General features: G+C 42.0%; 1 protein-coding gene across 1 annotated transcript in view; it reads right to left on the reverse strand.

Moving 5' to 3' along the window:
• The window catches only part of LOC126260961 (laminin subunit gamma-1), a 1,198,090-nt gene that overhangs the window by 517,399 nt on the left and 662,170 nt on the right, over window positions 1-18,521 (reverse strand). The window contains exon 6 of the mRNA XM_049958485.1: window positions 15,881-16,059. Within this exon, the coding sequence (XP_049814442.1) occupies window positions 15,881-16,059 (179 nt within the window). The remainder of the gene's footprint in view (window positions 1-15,880; window positions 16,060-18,521) is intronic.

An 18,521-nucleotide genomic window follows, 5' to 3' on the forward strand; every position in this document is an offset into this window, starting at 1 on the left:
GAACCGACCAATTTCCAATGTCGGTGATCCCATGACCACTGTAATTGTAATTGAGAGTGTCGCTGAGTCAACACAGAACGTAGATTTTGTCTACCTCGCTGATCAGTGTGCTCCGAAGCACTGGTGCTTGCACAAGCTTTCTACTATGTGACCAGGTCTTCCACAGACCACCGACTCTCGTCATGCACAGAGCGGGAAAGCTTCCGACCACGTTCTGTAACGGAGTGTGTACGTCCAACACCGTGTCGCCTACTCACAGTTTCACCAGTCCTTCAACCACTTTCGATAGATGCATATTAAAGTATCACTCAAACAACAGTTCAGTATCGCTGTTTACGAGATGCTCGTTCCCAGGCACCGAGCCATAGCAATCCTTCAGTCACTTATGTCAGTGGATTTCATTTTCAGCCCGTATCATCGCTAGAGCGATTCAACAGTCAGCTTCGCCCCGTTTATAAGTTTTCCTTACTGGGTCACGTGGCCGCAACGCCAGCAAGCGGCATTCATTCTCCTAGTCGGCATTGGTTACAATGTTTTGGCGCATTACTGTATGGTATGGCGATCGATTCTTGACCAGATCTTCCAACTGTAATAACAAGAATCAGGACACAGAACATTCAATTGCACTGAGGTGACAAAAGTCAGGGGGTACCTCCTAATATCGTCTCGGACTTCCTTTTGCCCAGCGTAGTGCAGCAAGTCAACGTGCCATGGACTCTAGTCGTTGGAAGTTGCCTGCAGAAATATTGAGTGATGATGCCTCTATAGCCGTCCACAATAGCGAAAGTGTTGCCGGTGCAGGATTTCGTGCACGAACTGACCTCTCGATTATGCCCCATAAATGTTCGATGGGAATCACGTCGGGCGATCTGCGTGGCCAGATCATTCGTTCGAATTGTCCAGAATGTTCTGCCACGGCGCATTGTCGTCCATAAAAATTCAGTCCTTGTTTGGGAACAAGAAGTTCATGACTTGCTACAAAAGGTCTCCAAGTAGCCGGACATAACCATCCCACGTAAATACAGCCATTATGGAGCCACCACCAACTGGCACAGTGCGTGCGTTGCTGACAACTCGGGCCCATGGCATCGTGGGGTCTGCGCTACACTCGACCCCTTCCACCAGCTCTTGCCAACGGAAATCGGTACTCACCTGATCAGGACATGGTTTTTCAGTCATCTAGGGTCTACATCTACATCTACATCTATACTCCGCGAGCCACCTTACGGTGTGTGGCGGAGGGTACTTATTGTACCACTATCTGATCCCCCCTTCCCTGTTCCATTCACGAATTGTGCGTGGGAAGAACGACTGCTTGTAAGTCTCCGTATTTGCTCTAATTTCTCGGATCTTTTCGTTGTGATCATTACGCGAGATATATGTGGGCGGTAGTAATATGTTGCCCATCTCTTCCCGGAATGTGCTCTCTCGTAATTTCGATAATAAACCTCTCCGTATTGCGTAACGCCTTTCTTGAAGTGTCCGCCACTGGAGCTTGTTCAGCATCTCCGTAACGCTCTCGCGCTGACTAAATGTCCCCATGACGAATCGCGCTGCTTTTCGCTGGATCATGTCTATCTGTTCTATTAATCCAACCTGGTAAGGGTCCCATACTGATGAGCAATACTCAAGAATCGGACGAACAAGCGTTTTGTAAGCTACTTCTTTCGTCGATGAGTCACATTTTCTTAGAATTCTTCCTATGAATCTCAACCTGGCGCCTGCTTTTCCCACTATTTGTCTTATGTGATCATTCCACTTCAGATCGCTCCGGATAGTAACTCCTAAGTATTTTACGGTCGTTACCGCTTCCAATGATTTACCACCTATGGCATAATCGTACTGGAATGGATTTCTGCCCCTATGTATGCGCATTATATTACATTTATCTACGTTTAGGGAAAGCTGCCAGCTGTCGCACCATTCATTAATCCTCTGCAGGTCTTCCTGGAGTACGTACGAGTCTTCTGATGTTGCTACTTTCTTGTAGACAACCGTGTCATCTGCAAATAGCCTCACGGAGCTACCGATGTTGTCAACTAAGTCATTTATGTATATTGTAAACAATAAAGGTCCTATCACGCTTCCTTGCGGTACTCCCGAAATTACCTCTACATCTGCAGATTTTGAACCGTTAAGAATGACATGTTGTGTTCTTTCTTCTAGGAAATCCTGAATCCAATCACAAACCTGGTCCGATATTCCGTAAGCTCGTATTTTTTTCACTAAACGTAAGTGCGGAACCGTATCAAATGCCTTCCTGAAGTCCAGGAATACGGCATCAATCTGCTCGACAGTGTCTACGGCACTGTGAATTTCTTGGACAAATAGGGCGAGCTGAGTTTCACATGATCTCTGTTTGCGGAATCCATGTTGGTTATGATGAAGGAGATTTGTATTATCTAAGAACGTCATAATACGAGAACATAAAACATGTTCCATTATTCTACAACAGATTGACGTAAGCGAAATAGGCCTATAATTATTCGCATCTGATTTATGACCCTTCTTGAAAATGGGAACGACCTGCGCTTTCTTCCAGTCGCTAGGTACTTTACGTTCTTCCAGAGATCTACGATAAATTGCTGATAGAAAGGGGGCAAGTTCTTTAGCATAATCACTGTAGAATCTTACGGGTATCTCGTCTGGTCCGGATGCTTTTCCGCTACTAAGTGATAGCAGTTGTTTTTCAATTCCGATATCGTTTATTTCAATATTTTCCATTTTGGCGTCCATGCGACGGCTGAAGTCAGGGACCGTGTTACGATTTTCCGCAGTGAAACAGTTTCGGAACACTGAATTCAGTATTTCTGCCTTTCTTCGGTCGTCCTCTGTTTCGGTGCCATCGTGGTCAACGAGTGACTGAATAGGGGATTTAGATCCGCTTACCGATTTTACATATGACCAAAACTTTTTAGGGTTCTTGTTTAGATTGTTTGCCAATGTTCGAATTCGTTGAATGCTTCTCTCATTGCTCTCTTTACGCTCTTTTTCGCTTCGTTCAGCTTTTACTTATCAGCTATGATTCGACTACTCTTAAACCTATGATGAAGCTTTCTTTGTTTCCGTAGTACCTTTCGTACATGATTGTTATACCACGGTGGATCTTTCCCCTCGCTTTGGACCTTAGTCGGTACGAACTTATCTAAGGCGTACTGGACGATATGGTCACGAACCCAGGAGAGGCGCAGCAGCCGATGTTGCGCTGTTAGCAAAGGCACTCGCGACGGTTGTTTGCTGCCACAGCCCATTAATGCCAAATTTCGCCGCACTCTCCTAATGCATACGCTCGTCGTACGTCGATTTCTACGGTTATTTCACACAATATTGCTTGTCTGTTAGCACTGACAACTCTACGCCAAAGCCGCTGCTCTCGGTCGTTATGTGAAGGACGTCGGCCACTGCGTTGTCCGCGGTGAGAGGTAATATATGAAACTTCGTATTCTCGGCACACTCTTGACTCTGTGGATTTTGGAATATTGAATTCCCTAACGATTTCCAAAACGGAATGTCACATGCGTTTAGCTTCAACTACCACTCCGAGTCCAAAGTCAATTAATTCCCTTCGTGCGACCTTAATCATGTCGGACACCATAACACATAAATCAACTGAATAAAAATGACAGCTCCACCAATGCACTGCCCTTTTGTACCTTGTGTACACAATATTATCGGCTTCAGTATATGTCCATATCGTTATCCCTTGAGATTTTGTGCCTCTATCGATGTATGAAATGCCAGGTGATGGGTAAACTTTTCGTTCACAAAGAGATAAAATTATCAAAACGAGTAAGACTGCTACTAGTATATATGAAACTGCAGTAGTTTGACAGTTAATACTTTCGTATAGATTTCTATTAATGTTGTGTGTTCTGTTCGTGGTCCTATCTAAACGTATCTTGCACTGAAAAACAAATGTATGGGAATGAGTTCTCTGCTCGATGTGTGCGATTCTAAACCATCATAATTATGCTGCAGTGACGTTACAAAGCGCGTCTCGTTTGTCTCTGCAGAATCTATGGATAAGGATGTTTATATTTTCCATGTTATAGTCACAGAGAGTATTACTTTCAACAAAGAATATTACTTTTAACACTAAAGTTTCTTACATTCCAATGCCCAGGAAAATTCTTAAATGGCTAAATAAGTTTTTATTGATAGAGAGATAAAAATTTAATGCTTTGTCTAATCCGATTTAGCCTTTAAACAATTTATATGGTTCTTTAATGAACAATGAGAAAGATACTATTGACATTACTAAGCGAATCTCTCATCTTTCACTACGAGAAGATCGTTAGTCTTGTTTTATGCTTGGTGTACAAAAGATGTTCCTATGCAAGTTCAGTATGAAGTGGATGTTATAAATGCACTGTTTATCGAAGGGCAATCAAATCAAGAGGAAGACACAGAAATGAAGCAGAAATACTTAGATAAGGCAAAACACTTGAGCTACTGACACTCTTCGCGTGGTGGCAATGTGAAGATCCGCCTAAGCAGCGATACACACGCAGCAGCACAGCAATGCGGGCGATCTATACGTCAGGCGTAAAAGTCCACACTGTTTTCTGATAAAATTATATAGGTCTTTCGATTGAACATTTAACGTGAACGAACGGAAATACTGCTGCAAATGTAAAAAGAAAGGAGAGTTATGTATGAGCATGCTGTTTAATTTCTAGTTCAGCATTTAGAGCATGCTGATTCCGCAACTACATTATTGATTTTGAATAAAATGACAGCACCAGAGACACTTTAACTTTTTGGTCTCGAGTTCTCTTTCCTTCCAAGAGTATTTTCTCAAGAATTTTCCCGTATCTTCTCACAATATGGCCAAAGATCTAATGCGCAACATCCCGTGCCAGCATCCAAGCTGAAATGTATCACTATGCTGCTTGTCTTTAGCCTTACGAATCCATGTTTCACGATCGTATAAGAAGACGGAAAAGAAAAGACCGCTAACCCTCTAGGTCAGTTGCTTGTGCACAATATTAAAACTAACAACAACAAATTCAAAAGTGCATCCATTTATAAAATATGCTGCAGCGACTGAAAAACAGTTTACATCGGCCAGTGAGACACAAACTGGGTTTAGAGACGATCAAAATATTAGGAAAAAAGGCAGAAGAGAAATCCACCTTTGATTACAAAAGGAAAATGTCACTAATATTGACAATAACCTTAAAATTTTGCATAGAGTGGTGAAGCGTTTTTGTATGAGCATATTGTAGGAAATTGAAATTTACAAGGAAGGGGATACTAATAAAGACGAAATCCTTAACGAAAAATAAATAAATAAATAAATAAAACGCAATTTTTCTTGATGTCTTTCAGAATGTGTTTACTGTTTACAATGTCAATGAATCTAGCGCCGTCACTTTTCATTACGTAGTACGTTTGGCCGTCTTATTGTAAACAACAGACTCCGCTCAGTTCGTCTGGCTGAATGGCGTATGAAGATCGTGTTTGTGAGCAGAGATATCCTTTTCTACTTCCACTTGTTTGTCATCGCTGCTTTCCAACATCGACTCTTCGATCATCTTAAGTTCTCTGAGCGTCGTCTGTTATCATTCCCTTTCCTTAATTTCACTTTTTACTTTTATTTTAGTTACGTATTAGTTATGTTAATCTTGTAAATACCACATAGGTCTCTACTTTAAATTATTTTTAAAGCATTGTACCAATGTTCTTATCATTACTTGCCTCTCCCTCATTACCTACCTGCCCTTTGCAAGGCTTCCCTGTACCGTGCCTCTCCTATATCTAACTGCAACCTCCGTGCACATCTCATCAATCGTTCTATGTCCCGTCATGGTGTCTCACGTATAAGTTCTTGTTACAGTTTCTTAAACTGATGACGAATTTGTGTTATTAGGGTGTTTTTATTATGTTTCTTGAGGAGTCGTTTTTCAACATTATTTGCTTTACGGTATCTTTACGGTGTTACTTATGTTATTTCTTTACCAGCGGTCGTGTTTATAAACGTTATTTATTTTATTGCGCTGCTCCTATGAAGTCTGCAGATAACTCGTTTTTTCATTATTGTTTTCAACGTCATTTTATTACACTTTCTGTTAGTAATACCTATTACTACATTTACATTGTTCTCTATATGACTACTTCCATTGTACTTTGTTTTTTGATGCTATGTAGGTAACCACTGGAGAATGGTCATGGGGGACGAAACCAGGACCGTTTCTTAAAATGAACTGATGCTGTCATTTTATTGAAAACTATCCCCAATCATCGTAAAAGATGGGTCTTGAAATGGAGAGAGGGTTGTTGTTCTTGTTGTGGTCTTCAGTCCTGAGACTGGTTTGAAGCAGCTCTCCATGCTACTCTATCCTGTGCAAGTTTCTTCATCACCCAGTACCTACAGTAACCTACATCCTTCTGAATCTGCTTAGTGTATTCGTCTCTTGGCCTCCCTCTACGATTTTTACCCTCCACGCTGCCCCCCCCCCCCGCCCCCCCAGTACTAAATTGATCCCTTGATGCCTCAGAACATATTCTACCAATAGATCCCTTCCTCTAGTCAATTTGTGCCACAAACTTCTCTAAACTCCTCTTCACCCCAATTCTTTTTTGCTTTTCTGTCACAAACTGTGGATTTAATTTATTAGACCACGTCTGAAATATTTGCAAACCTCATATAACACGGTTAACAGCCATAACCAGCGATAATTATTTGATTTTGTAATCCTTCTTAGCGTAATTTTCATGTCAGCGTATGAGCGGCTGTGTCCGTTCACAATAAATGCAAACAGTGCAGTGCAGTTATTTGAACTTATTGTGGTAATTAATTTCATCCATTTACAAAACACTAAGATTTAAAGCGTTGCCGGCCGCGGTGGCCGTGCGGTTCTGGCGCTGCAGTCCGGAACCGCGGGACTGCTACGGTCGCAGGTTCGAATCCTGCCTCGGGCATGGGTGTGTGTGATGTCCTTAGGTTAGTTCGATTTAAGTAGTTCTAAGTTCTAGGGGACTTATGACCTAAGATGTTGAGTCCCATAGTGCTCAGAGCCATTTGAACCATTTAAAGCGTTGATTTTGTATCACCACTATAGCAACTGAGAAAATTTCCGAAGAATCAACATAGCACTATTATCATGTCTAAATATTTCAGTGGCATCCAACGTTATATACTTGATTCACTTAACTGATAAATACTTATATAAAAATTAATCATCAAGTAACTTTTATATGGGAAGAAATAAGGTTTTCTTCGGTCACAAATATCGTTACTGCTTATGACCACCTATGTTCATAGTATCATGTAAGATGAGTGTTATTGCTAGAAGTGCAGGAGAAGGAAGCTGCCCTTTGAAGACTTCACGATGGGCTGAGATGCTTATGAATCACTTGTAGTGTTGTACTCTCGATATAACCGTATTAGATGGTGAAGTAGGGCGCTGAGATTTTCATTACGCTCTATGCCTTATGAGCTCAAAACTTCCATAATATCAGTGTGTCTCATTCTCCCGCGTGCACACGTTCAATAATGAGTCTAGAGCTGCGGAAAGTGGTGTCGGATTGTCTATAAAGGCGACTTTCAGTCATGGGGCATGGTGATAAGATCGGCGTTGACGTCAACGCAGTTTTATCTTTGCTACGTTAGTACATGTCATGCAGTAATGTAAAGGACGTAACTTGTTATGCGGGATAGTTTTGTTTGTGCGGATTTTCATACTAAACCGGCATTTCTTACCATTCTTAGCGGGAATGTCGTACGCCTGGTATACTACTGGCCTGGACTACTCATGGCAGATACGTAGTGCAGGTTGCCTGCACGCTGCTGAGACAGGCGTTTAGACGCCTGCTCGTCCTTGGCCCAGAACGTCATGCATTGACAAGAATTAATACAATCAACAATACGTAATCCTAATTCGATTTGACGTAATGGCAACGCTGTTCCATTCCGGTGGATGTTGTGTGTGGAACTATTGGAGTTTTTCTGCATTTAATTGAGGAAATATATACAATTTCCTGGGGATCGTGGGGGGGGGGCTTTTAGCGTTTTTCCTTTTCCTCCATTTGGGTTTTAAAAATACAGAATTTTAAAGATTTGAATAAAAAATTAGTATTTTTTAAATCATTAGAAAAACAGTTGTTACTGATAATGTTAGAAACTGTTCGCTGTCGTTTAATAACAAGTGTTTGTGGAAAAGTTGATAATGAAAATGAAATACTGCACTATAAACGTAGAAGCTGCATTATGAGACAATCAGTTGGGATTAGGAGGGTTATGTGATGCTGTAAGGTATGATAGGGTGGGAAAGGAGGAGGGAACCCTGATATGATAAAGGGCGACGAGGAGTGGGTTCTATCTGACAGTAAGGATAAATGTTGTGACAGTTTTAATTGTCTTAAAGGGACGTACTGTTGAAACTGCGTTGAGGAAAGGACCTACAGTTCATGTAAATGTATTGGCGGGAGATATCAGTATTGAATCGGCAGCATGCCGGAAGTGGTAACTAGGGGAGAAGCGGTGGGGTTGTTGGAGTAGAGTTTTCCGGCTGCATTGGATATACGGAAATGTTCTGTCTGAATAAGTGAAGAGAATTTGTAAGGCATTGGAATAGGGACGCGTAAATGGCTACAATAAGAAACACGAAGTCCATCGTATTCAATGATTTGGAGGGAATAATAGATATTTTGATGGAGTTTTCATTCAGGTGCTCAGGTATACGAAGCTGGACATGGGTCTTACACGTTACACTATTTATTAGCGCGCTGTTTGCATTTCGCGCATGCGCCAAGTTCGTGCAACACAAATACCCACACAAACGAAGGGCAGCGCCTTCGATGGTGTACGTGCGACACTCGCGTGTATGGTGGGTTGCTGCAATCCGTGGCCTCAGGCGTATCCCGTCACTTTCAATGACGGCAAGTAGTGAAAATAAGGGGGTACTGTGAATTATACATTAATTGCTCTTATGTGGTTAATGAGGGTTTACGCGTTGCGTATGTCCAAGGACTCCTCAATCTTGGAGTTTGAAAACGATGTCCCTCTGGCCAAAATTATTATTTCGTCATGTTCCATTGAATATCCCCTAGAGATAAATTCCTGGGTTACAGAAGACTTTGTAACTTTCAAGAAGTGTAGATATTCAGAGCAACGCGCTTTCACAGTGCCTGTCATAGAATCCAGTTGTCGCAGTAGTAAACTATCTATCGCCAATCCATGAACTACAGCTGTAGATTTATGTGGGAAAAATCGCTTTAAAATTTACGGAGGGTTTTGGCTAACTTGGATGAAACTGTCAACATTTGATAGGAAAGCTAGGGTTTATTGCAGCACAGACCCGATGAAATGAGTGGCTTTGGCTTTAGGTGATATTTTGTTTAATTAGCTGCACAACGTGGAATGTAGCATCAGTCTTGTGACTAATTTGATGCGGCTCGCCACGACTTCCTCTCCTGCGATAACCTCTTTATTTCAGAGTAGCTTCCTCAGTTATAGGTGTACTATCTAGCACCATAGATGTTCCTATCATCCTGTCCGTTCTTTTTATAGTTTTTAATACAATCCTTTCCTCACTGATTCTACGGAGAACCTCTTCATTTCTTATTTTATCAAGCCACTTAACATTCAACATCTTTCTATAACACCAAATTTCAAGTGCTTAGATTATCTTTTCTTGGAAAAGAACCTGTTGCTAGCAATGAAATAATGTGATTCTTTGCCGATGCAAAATCAAATTAAATTACTGACCCCTAACCAAACAACATAATTTCGTGCAGATTATTGTCATACACACAAATCGAAGTGTGATCTTTTACATTCTCTCGGCGTGTATGATTAATAGTACCCTTCCAGGTGTTCAGTCCAGTTCTTTTCCATTTTATGCCCAATATTTCGACGTCCGATCCTTCGTCTTCTTCAGGCGCTGCGAGTTGTGCTGTTATGTGTCTCCCTGCCTGGACTCCAACCAGTCTTCCAGACAGAGAGTACAGATAATAATGGAAACAACAACTCGCCTGAACATCCGGAAGCATATCATTAACAAGGTCATGTATTTGGTGGAATAAAGAAAGCGTCATTAACTACATATTCAGGAAAGTGTACATGACTGCTGTCACTATTTCATAACAGCTCAGACACCTGTAGGCCGCAATTGAAGAAAAAACGCCCCGAAAAAGGATTGAAGGAAGTGCTGCTGTAACACGAAAAAATGCGTCCGCAGAACGTAGAACGAAAGCAAGTAACCAACAACGCGTTTGAGAGTAGATTCCTCCTCATCCATATTCTCCTAACCTTGCAGTCCCATACGTCCATTTTTTCCATTCTCTAGCAGACAATCTGTGGTGTCACCGCCAGACACCACACTTGCTAGGTGGTAGCTTAAATCGGCCGCGATCCATATTAGTACATGTCGGACCCGCGTGTCGCCACTGTCAGGATCGCAGACCGAGCGCCACCACAAGGCAGGTCTAGAGAGACGTACTAGCACTCACCCCAGTTGTACGACGACGTTGCTAGCGACTACACTGACGAAGCCTTTCTCTCATTTGCCGAGAGACAGTTAGAATAGCCTTCAGCTAAGTTAATGGCTACGACCTAGCAAGGCGCCAATTGTACCATTGCATGTATCGCAAGATAGTCTCACTTGTATCATCAAGAATGCTGTATACCAAAGGACGATATAAAAGTTAAGTGTTCTAGTAGCTACGTTCTTTTCTTTATCACATTCATTACGAATCCTGTTCCAGACTTAACGCCAGACGGCGTGAGTTGACGCGTGCCCTTTCGGCTACTTCACTGTGGACTGGCTGCCTTGTCAGTCCACTACACAATCTTCGAGGAAACTCTTTCCATACCAGTACTTTTGAAATGACCCCTTAAACTCCAAACTTAGCCGAGCGGTCTAGGCGCTACAGTCATGGACTGTACGGCTGGTCCCGGCGGAGGTTCGAGTCCTCCCTCGGGCATGGGTGTGTGTATTTGTCCTTAGGATGATTTAGATAAAGTAGTGTGTAAGCTTAGGGACTGATGACCTTAGCAGTTAAGTCCCATAAGATTTCACACACATTTGAACATTTTTGAAACTCCAACCAGTGCAGGGTCCTCGTAAGTGACTGACTGAGTACCAAAACAAATATTATTGCAGGAATACGAATCTTATTTCACTACGTAGGTAAAAACACATAACTTTTTACATAGTTTTACGTTTCCTTAGATACGCTAGAAATTCTCAATGTGTGCGCTGTTTGTCACTTGACAGTCACCTACGCGACTGCGCGTCTCTTCTCAAACACGCTGCAGTATGTCAGCAGTGATGATTACTTAGAGGGCACAGATGCCCTGCTTCAGTTCCAGACTATTCGTCGGTAGAGAAAGGACACAGACTTGATCTTAAGCGTACCTCCACTCGAAGAAATCATGCAGTGTCAGGCCTGATGAATAATTCAGCCAGAGTAACATCACCTGACGACTAACATCCTGCGACCGATTCATCGTCGTGGCACTTACTGATTTAAAAACGCTCTGACCTCTCTGTGGAAGTGAGGTGGTGCACCATCTTGCTGCAGTATAAAAGCCTCACTGTCGTCTTCCAACTGGGGTAACAGTCTTTCTATCAGCACGTCTGTTGAGTGAACCAAAAAGAGCCGAAGTCGCACGGAACACGTTCCCTTTGGGAGAAGCTTGCACGTATTCCACACAACAATGTTGATTTTATACTCTCAAAACACTAACGTTTCGTTTATTCACCTTTCCACTCACATTAAATGTTGTTTCGTCGTTGAAAACTAGTCTGCCACAGAAAGCACCATCTTCCCAAAGTTGGCATAGTGTTATGCTAAACTTTGCAGGTAAGGTTTTACCATTACTCGCTGATGTGTCTGTTTTCTATAGATCACTGCACACTAAGTCCGTGGTTGTGTCACTACTAATATACAGGGTGTCCCAGCTGTCTTTTCCACCCAAAATATCTCTGGAACAATAACAGCTATTGGGAAACGACTTTCACCGGTATCAATTTAGGGCTGGGGCCCATGAATGTACATATTTAGAAACATTCTAAAACGAAAGCATATGTGTTTTTAACACAAACTTATGCTTTTTAAATGGGCCTCCTATATTTTTTCTTCAGCAATCCATAGCATGACAAAGCACATACACAATGGCGTTGATTGCATCGCAATATTCCCATTACATCCCGAGATATTGAGACGCGAAGTTGACGCTTGAAGCACCCGACATGCGCTCCTAGCGCACGTCCTGGGGCTCAGGCGTGAACCCCATGCTGCCCGTAGTCGCGATGTGATTGACAAGTAAGTGTCCCTCTTGATAAGTATGCAGGTGTGATTACGCATGTCAATCACATCGCGATTACGGGCAGCGTGGGGTTCACGCCTGAGCCTCAGGACGTGCGCTAGCAGCGCATGTCGCGTGTTTCAAGCGTCAACTTCGCGTCTCAATATCTCGGGATGTAATGGGAATATTGCGATGCAATCAACGCCATTGTGTATGTGCTTTGTCATACTATGGATTGCTGAAGAAAAAATATAGGACGTCCATTTAAAAAACGTAAGTTTGTGTTAAAAAACACATATGCTTTCGTTTTAGAATGTTTCCAAATATGTACATTCATCGGCCCCAGCCCTACATTGATACCGGTGAAAGTAGTTTTGCAATAGCTGTTATTGTTCCAGAGATATTTTGGGTGGACAAGATAGCTGGGACACCCTGTATATTGTATTACACAGGGAGAGTTTTCTGAATGGAGACAAAGCTCAGGAAAGGATCCCTGAGAAGATGAGGAGAAAATAAAGATCATGTCATCACAAAGCCGGAAATGCTTTCCTTGAGAGGTACACTCCTTTGAAGATGGAGATAAAAGATCTTTGGTAGTGTAGGTTTCGGAAGTTAAAAGCCCACAAGAGGTCACAACAGGCAAGTGGGATCGTTCTGACTGTACTAGCGTTTCAGTGGTATGGTAGCAACGAACTGTCAGCACCGGTTCAGCCTCAGTGTGTGGAGGGGGCTTATTGGCGACCACGTCTTGGGACCAGTCATGCTCACAGGCGAGGCGTATCCGTACTTCTTGAGCATTTGCCTGCCTCCCCTGCTGGAATGCGTGCCTTTGGTGGCACGAAGGGTAATGTAGCTACTACATGGTGGTGCTCCAGATTACATCTGCATTTTCGTGCAAAGGCATCTCGACAGTATCTACCACGACTACACACTGAGGCTGTACACTAATGCGGACAGAACATTCTCACTTGAATGGTGTGTTCTCATATGTGCTTCCAACCAGTTAAACCTGCATTGACAAAGATATTTTGTCTCCACCTTCAGGTGGATGTATCTCCCTTGGATCGCGTTTCCGGTCACATGTCCATATCATCCTCCTTGTTCCTTATACCCAGTGATCGTTGCCTGCAGTTTCTCTCCATTTAGAAAAATCATCTTGTATAGGGACTGAGGAACAAAGGACGCTCACGTGGATTGTTTGAAGTCCTTGTAAGATCAGACGAAGTATTATGTCCGATCACATGTACCTGTGAGTAGTCTTTAATCATTACATCTGGTATTTCACACCATTTCCTCCCACACTCAGATTTTTACTACTTTTTTAATATTTAAATTATCGTGTGAGTATGTCATCTTTTAAAACCGTCTTTGTTGGGGCCAAAAGAAGGAAATGAAACATTGTTAATTTCTCGTGGTGGATGTTCGCAGTCACGTAATTTGTTAAAGAAAAGGACCATAATCGCCTTTTACTGTAAAGGTTGTTTATTTGCAATTTTGCAATTTCGGCAGTATCGCATTTATCAAGTTGTATACCAGAATGAGATTTTCACTCTGCAGCGGAGTGTGCGCTGGTATGAAACTTCCTGGCAGATTAAAACTGTATGCCGGACCGAGACTCGAACTCGGGACCTTTCGCGGGCAAGTGCTCTACCAACTGAGCTACCCAAGCACGACTCACTACCCATCCTCACAGCTTTACTTCTGCCACTACCTCGTCTCCTACCTTCCAAACTTAACAGAAGCTCTCCTGCGAACCTTGCGGAACTAGCACTCCTGAAAGAAAGGATATTGCGGAGACCTGGCTTAGCCACCGCCTGGGAAATGTTTCCAGAAAGAGATTTTCACTCTGCAGCGGAGTGTGCGCTGATATGAAACTTCCTGGCAGATTAAAACTGTGTGCCGGATCGATACTAGAACAAGGGACCTTTCCCGGGCAAGTGCTCTACCAAGGAAGTTTCAAGTTGTATACCGCAAAACAAGGAATAATGAACAGAGTGTCCATATAGAATGCCACTAAAACCACACCAAACATTTAGTACTATTAAACCAAAATGCAAAAATAACATATTACTTACACTGTGATTTAGCAAGTGCAAAATCTAGGAATTATCTTTGGTTGTTTTCCTTATAAACTTTTATGTAAATTGAGTTGCTGCTATTTTGTCATTCTTGAAAGTTATTATCTCTGTAAATTGTTTTAATGTGGGACAGTTAGCACATGTGATTTATTGAGTTGCTAGGAATATATGCTGGGTTTAATATGAAACGATCGCCGTTGGAAATTGATTTCATGAGAGGGCCAGAAGCTGAAAAGTGGTTTCTTGACGCAACTAAATACGGCAGAATAACAAGGAGAAAGATAAAAAGGAAGAGAAAAGATGGGAAACATGTAAACCAAGAAGATTATGCAACTGGAGTGTTTTAAGAACACCAGAGGTGAGTCATAGATCAAATATAAATTGGATTGAATTTCCCGAGAACTATATTTTCTGACATTTTTACTTTATTCACAAGAAATATATATGAGCTCGCGGTCAGAAATAGTTTAGGATGTGTCAGGGTACTATTTGGAAGAAAGTGGACTATAGACGCTAACGGACTATCGACAGGAGGAAAATGCGTAGTGATTATTTATAAAAAAAGTAACCTCTATTTTGATTATCTAATGTAAATATTTCTAGAATAAAAACTTGAGGCAGAAATGATAAGCTTTAGTCTATTTTTTAGAAAGACATCTTTTTAATGTGTACTTAAAATTTCAAACATCTAAGTAAGAGTGTTGGTCAGTGCATAGATTGGACGTGTGGATCGGCGTATAAAAATATAATTTACTGATATTCACAAAATATTGCAGTAAATTCAATATGTGAACTAATTTGATTAAGTGTATATCAAAACATTCAGCAAGGTTCACACCTTTTGTTCTGCTATTTTCGTCCAACTCAACCGAGCGAGGTGGCGCAGTGGTTAGCACACTGGACTCGCATTCGGGAGGACGACGGTTCAATCCCGCGTCCGACCATCCTGATTTAGGTTTTTCCGTGATTTCCCTAAATGGCTCCAGGCAAATGCCGGGATGGTTTCTTTGAAAGGGCACGGCCAACTTCCTTCCCCATCCTTCCCTAATCCGATGAGAGACCTCGCTGTCTGGTCTCCTCCCCCACAACAACCCAACCCATCCTACTAAGAGTTCACGTTTTATAGTTAGAGCCGTGTAAACTTCATAAAAACTGTTAGTATTTTGCCTGGCGGTCTCTATCAACTTACGTTAATATCATTTTTACATTTGTTGAGAGATTTTTGCATTCTGTATTATGATGCAGTCATATGGCATTAGGAATGGAATAGGAAATTTATTTATTGTGGTGTGGCTTAATAGTACCTATGTTATCTATTTGGATGCTCAGATACGACAATGACGTTTTTAGATTTTGACATGTATTAAATAACAGTGTAAATAATTGCATTTTTTTTGTATAACAGTTATAGCTGGCGGATGGAGAAAAGGTTAGTGGTGAAGTTCAGTAGTTGTTCGCGACAAATGAAGGCCTTTGTGAGTTCAGGCCGGTGGTACAGTGCCTAGCGCCTAGCTGGAGACGCAGTGCGGTACGCGGTGCCACTTACCTCTGCACTCGTGGGCGTCGGTGGCGGAGGCGCGGCCCCAGGGCGCGTCGTTGTAGAATGGCAGGCACTCGTTGCAATCGGGCCCCGCCGTGTTGTGCTCGCAGCGGCACACGCGCACCGGCTGCCCGGACAGGTCCGTCACGGAGATGCACTCGCTCGCGTGCCCGTTGCACTTGCACCTGCACCACAAGCACCCGCACGTACCTCTTAGTAGCTTGTACCGACTGGGCTCAGCTACAATGGCGACACCTCTCTACCGGGTGTTCAAAACGAACAGAAACCATAGCTTGCGCACGTGGTGGCCCGCAGCTTGTAAACATCTGAAGAAAGTCATGTTTGAAAAACACGAAGAGCTCCTAGTAAAATGAATCTTTATTATTTTTATTCGAATGTGAGGAGCTCAGGGCCACGCGAAACCGCTGATTTAAGACAAAATATTGCTTTTTGGCTTCTTACCACTTCTTAATTCTTGCTCTCTGTTGTTCTCTTGTGGCCGAGCGGTTCTAGGCGCTTCAGTCCGGAACCGCGAGACTGCTACGGTCGCAGGTTCGAATCCTGCCTCAGACATGGATATGTGTGATGTCCTCAGTAGTTCTAAGTTCTAGGGGACTGATGACCTCAGATGTTAAGTCCCATAGTGCTCAGAGCCATTTGAACCATTTTTTGTTGTTCTCTTCTATCTTCTGTTCCTTTCCCTCATCTCTTTTTGTGTTTTCTTCTCGAATTCCTTGGATTTTTGTATCTTTTCCTTTAATTCGAGACTGTTGTCTATGTCTTTGTTGTTATTCGGAAATCCTACGGATCTTTCTTAACTTATATTTGTATAAACCATGAAGTTAGTGTTTTTTGTTGTTTTTTTTGTCAAAGAAGTTGAATATTTTTTGTCAGTCTGCTGTTGTTCATTCGTTTCTTCTTTGCCAGTCTTTTGTTGCTCACTCTTTTCAAATGTCCATAAAATGTAATCCTGCGCTTTCTCATTCTATCTCTTACAGCCTCAGTTTTTTTTTTCATACAACTTCTTGCGCCTTAATTTCCAAATTCTATTTCCGTACCTTGGAGCCAAACTTTCTCGAATTATTCATCTTTATTTCTTCGTCAAATGATTTAACTGTGTGGTTGCATTTGTGGCGAGGCATTCTGAGGCGTAACCTTTATTTAGTACCAGCTTTTTTCAACCAATCATCATCATCATGTAACATGTATAGGAACGAGATGAACACATGAGATACTGTTGGACATCTAATGACGAATCAGTGCAATAATACATGGTGAACATGTTCACGAAACTATCATAACACACATCTCACAAAACAATGTTTACGTCAGCCGCTATGAATTGTCCTTGTCTTTCTTTGGCACTACAGCTCTTGATCGGGCATGTGCTCCTCAAATACCTGCCTCTACACATCACAGTTCTCTGCTTTTCTGCTCTATCTTGGCATGGTCGATCAACATATTGTCCAGCAACGCTGCCCTTGGTCAGTCCTTCCTTCAGATGGAACACAATTTTCCTTTCATTGTTATTTTGTAGGTAAAATAACAATGAAAGTCCTCCCCCTACGTCCTAACCTGCGTGTTCTCTGAGATTTAATAAATTTTGCTGTATCTTTCCCTTGTAGAAGCTATTCTAATGACTGCCTGCATCTTATTTCTCACATGATTTGTCTTTCAAAAATGATCTTAGATTCTTTACAAACACTTTCGTCATCACCCACATTTTTGACCCGTATGTAACAACTCGTCGTACAAGGGGCTGCAATACTCTTGACCTAGTTGTCATTGTTATTAGAGAGATCTAACATACGTCTAAGTTTGCATAATAAGCCCAATTTCCTGCTTGTATCGTTTCTCTAATGCATTCTCTCACTTATTATCACTGATTAAAAGAACACATAGATAGTGAGAGAAATCGGCACCTTTAAAACTTTTATAATAAACTTTCAGGTGATTTTGTGTTGTTGTAGCCTTAGAATTGGCCATATCATGTGTTTTGTATTGTTTTAATTTACACTGAACCCAATTTTTACTCCCTCTACCTCTACAGTTTCGTATATTTCTTTAAGGAAATTTACGCCTCTTGTCACAATCTGATACCAGGGCGTGCTGAAAAGAAATGCCTCCGAAATTATCATCCGAAAACTTTTAAAGCTTTTTACATAAAACAAACGTTATTAACGTTCTACATATTTATTCTTCATTTCTACATGTTTGTTTCTCACTATAGTCACCCTGGCTACCAACACATTTCTGTCAAGGAGGGGCCAGTTTGTTGATGCCGTCACCGTAGGTTGTTTGACTTTGTTGACGGAGCCTCAACCTCATCTCTACTTGCACCGATTCATTGCTATCAAAGTAAAGTCCTCGATGGTGTTCAAGTTTTGGAAACAGGTGGAATCGGATGAGGCCAAGTAGGGTCTGTATGGAGGATGATCAATGACTGTGACATGTCGCAGTCCTCGTGTGTCATCTGGCATTCTGACACTGAAAGAGACTGTGCTCTATGTGGGGACGAGCTCTTAGAATTCGAAACTCGATTACAGCACGCTGTTTCTCACGCACCATCATAGTTATGTTACACAAGTAACAATTCGGAGCCTTCTAGCGGCAGAAGGCTGTAAAGGTGTAGACATGAAGAATAAAG

This window comes from Schistocerca nitens, chromosome 5 (assembly GCF_023898315.1).
Source record: "Schistocerca nitens isolate TAMUIC-IGC-003100 chromosome 5, iqSchNite1.1, whole genome shotgun sequence".
NCBI lineage: Eukaryota > Metazoa > Arthropoda > Insecta > Orthoptera > Acrididae > Schistocerca > Schistocerca nitens.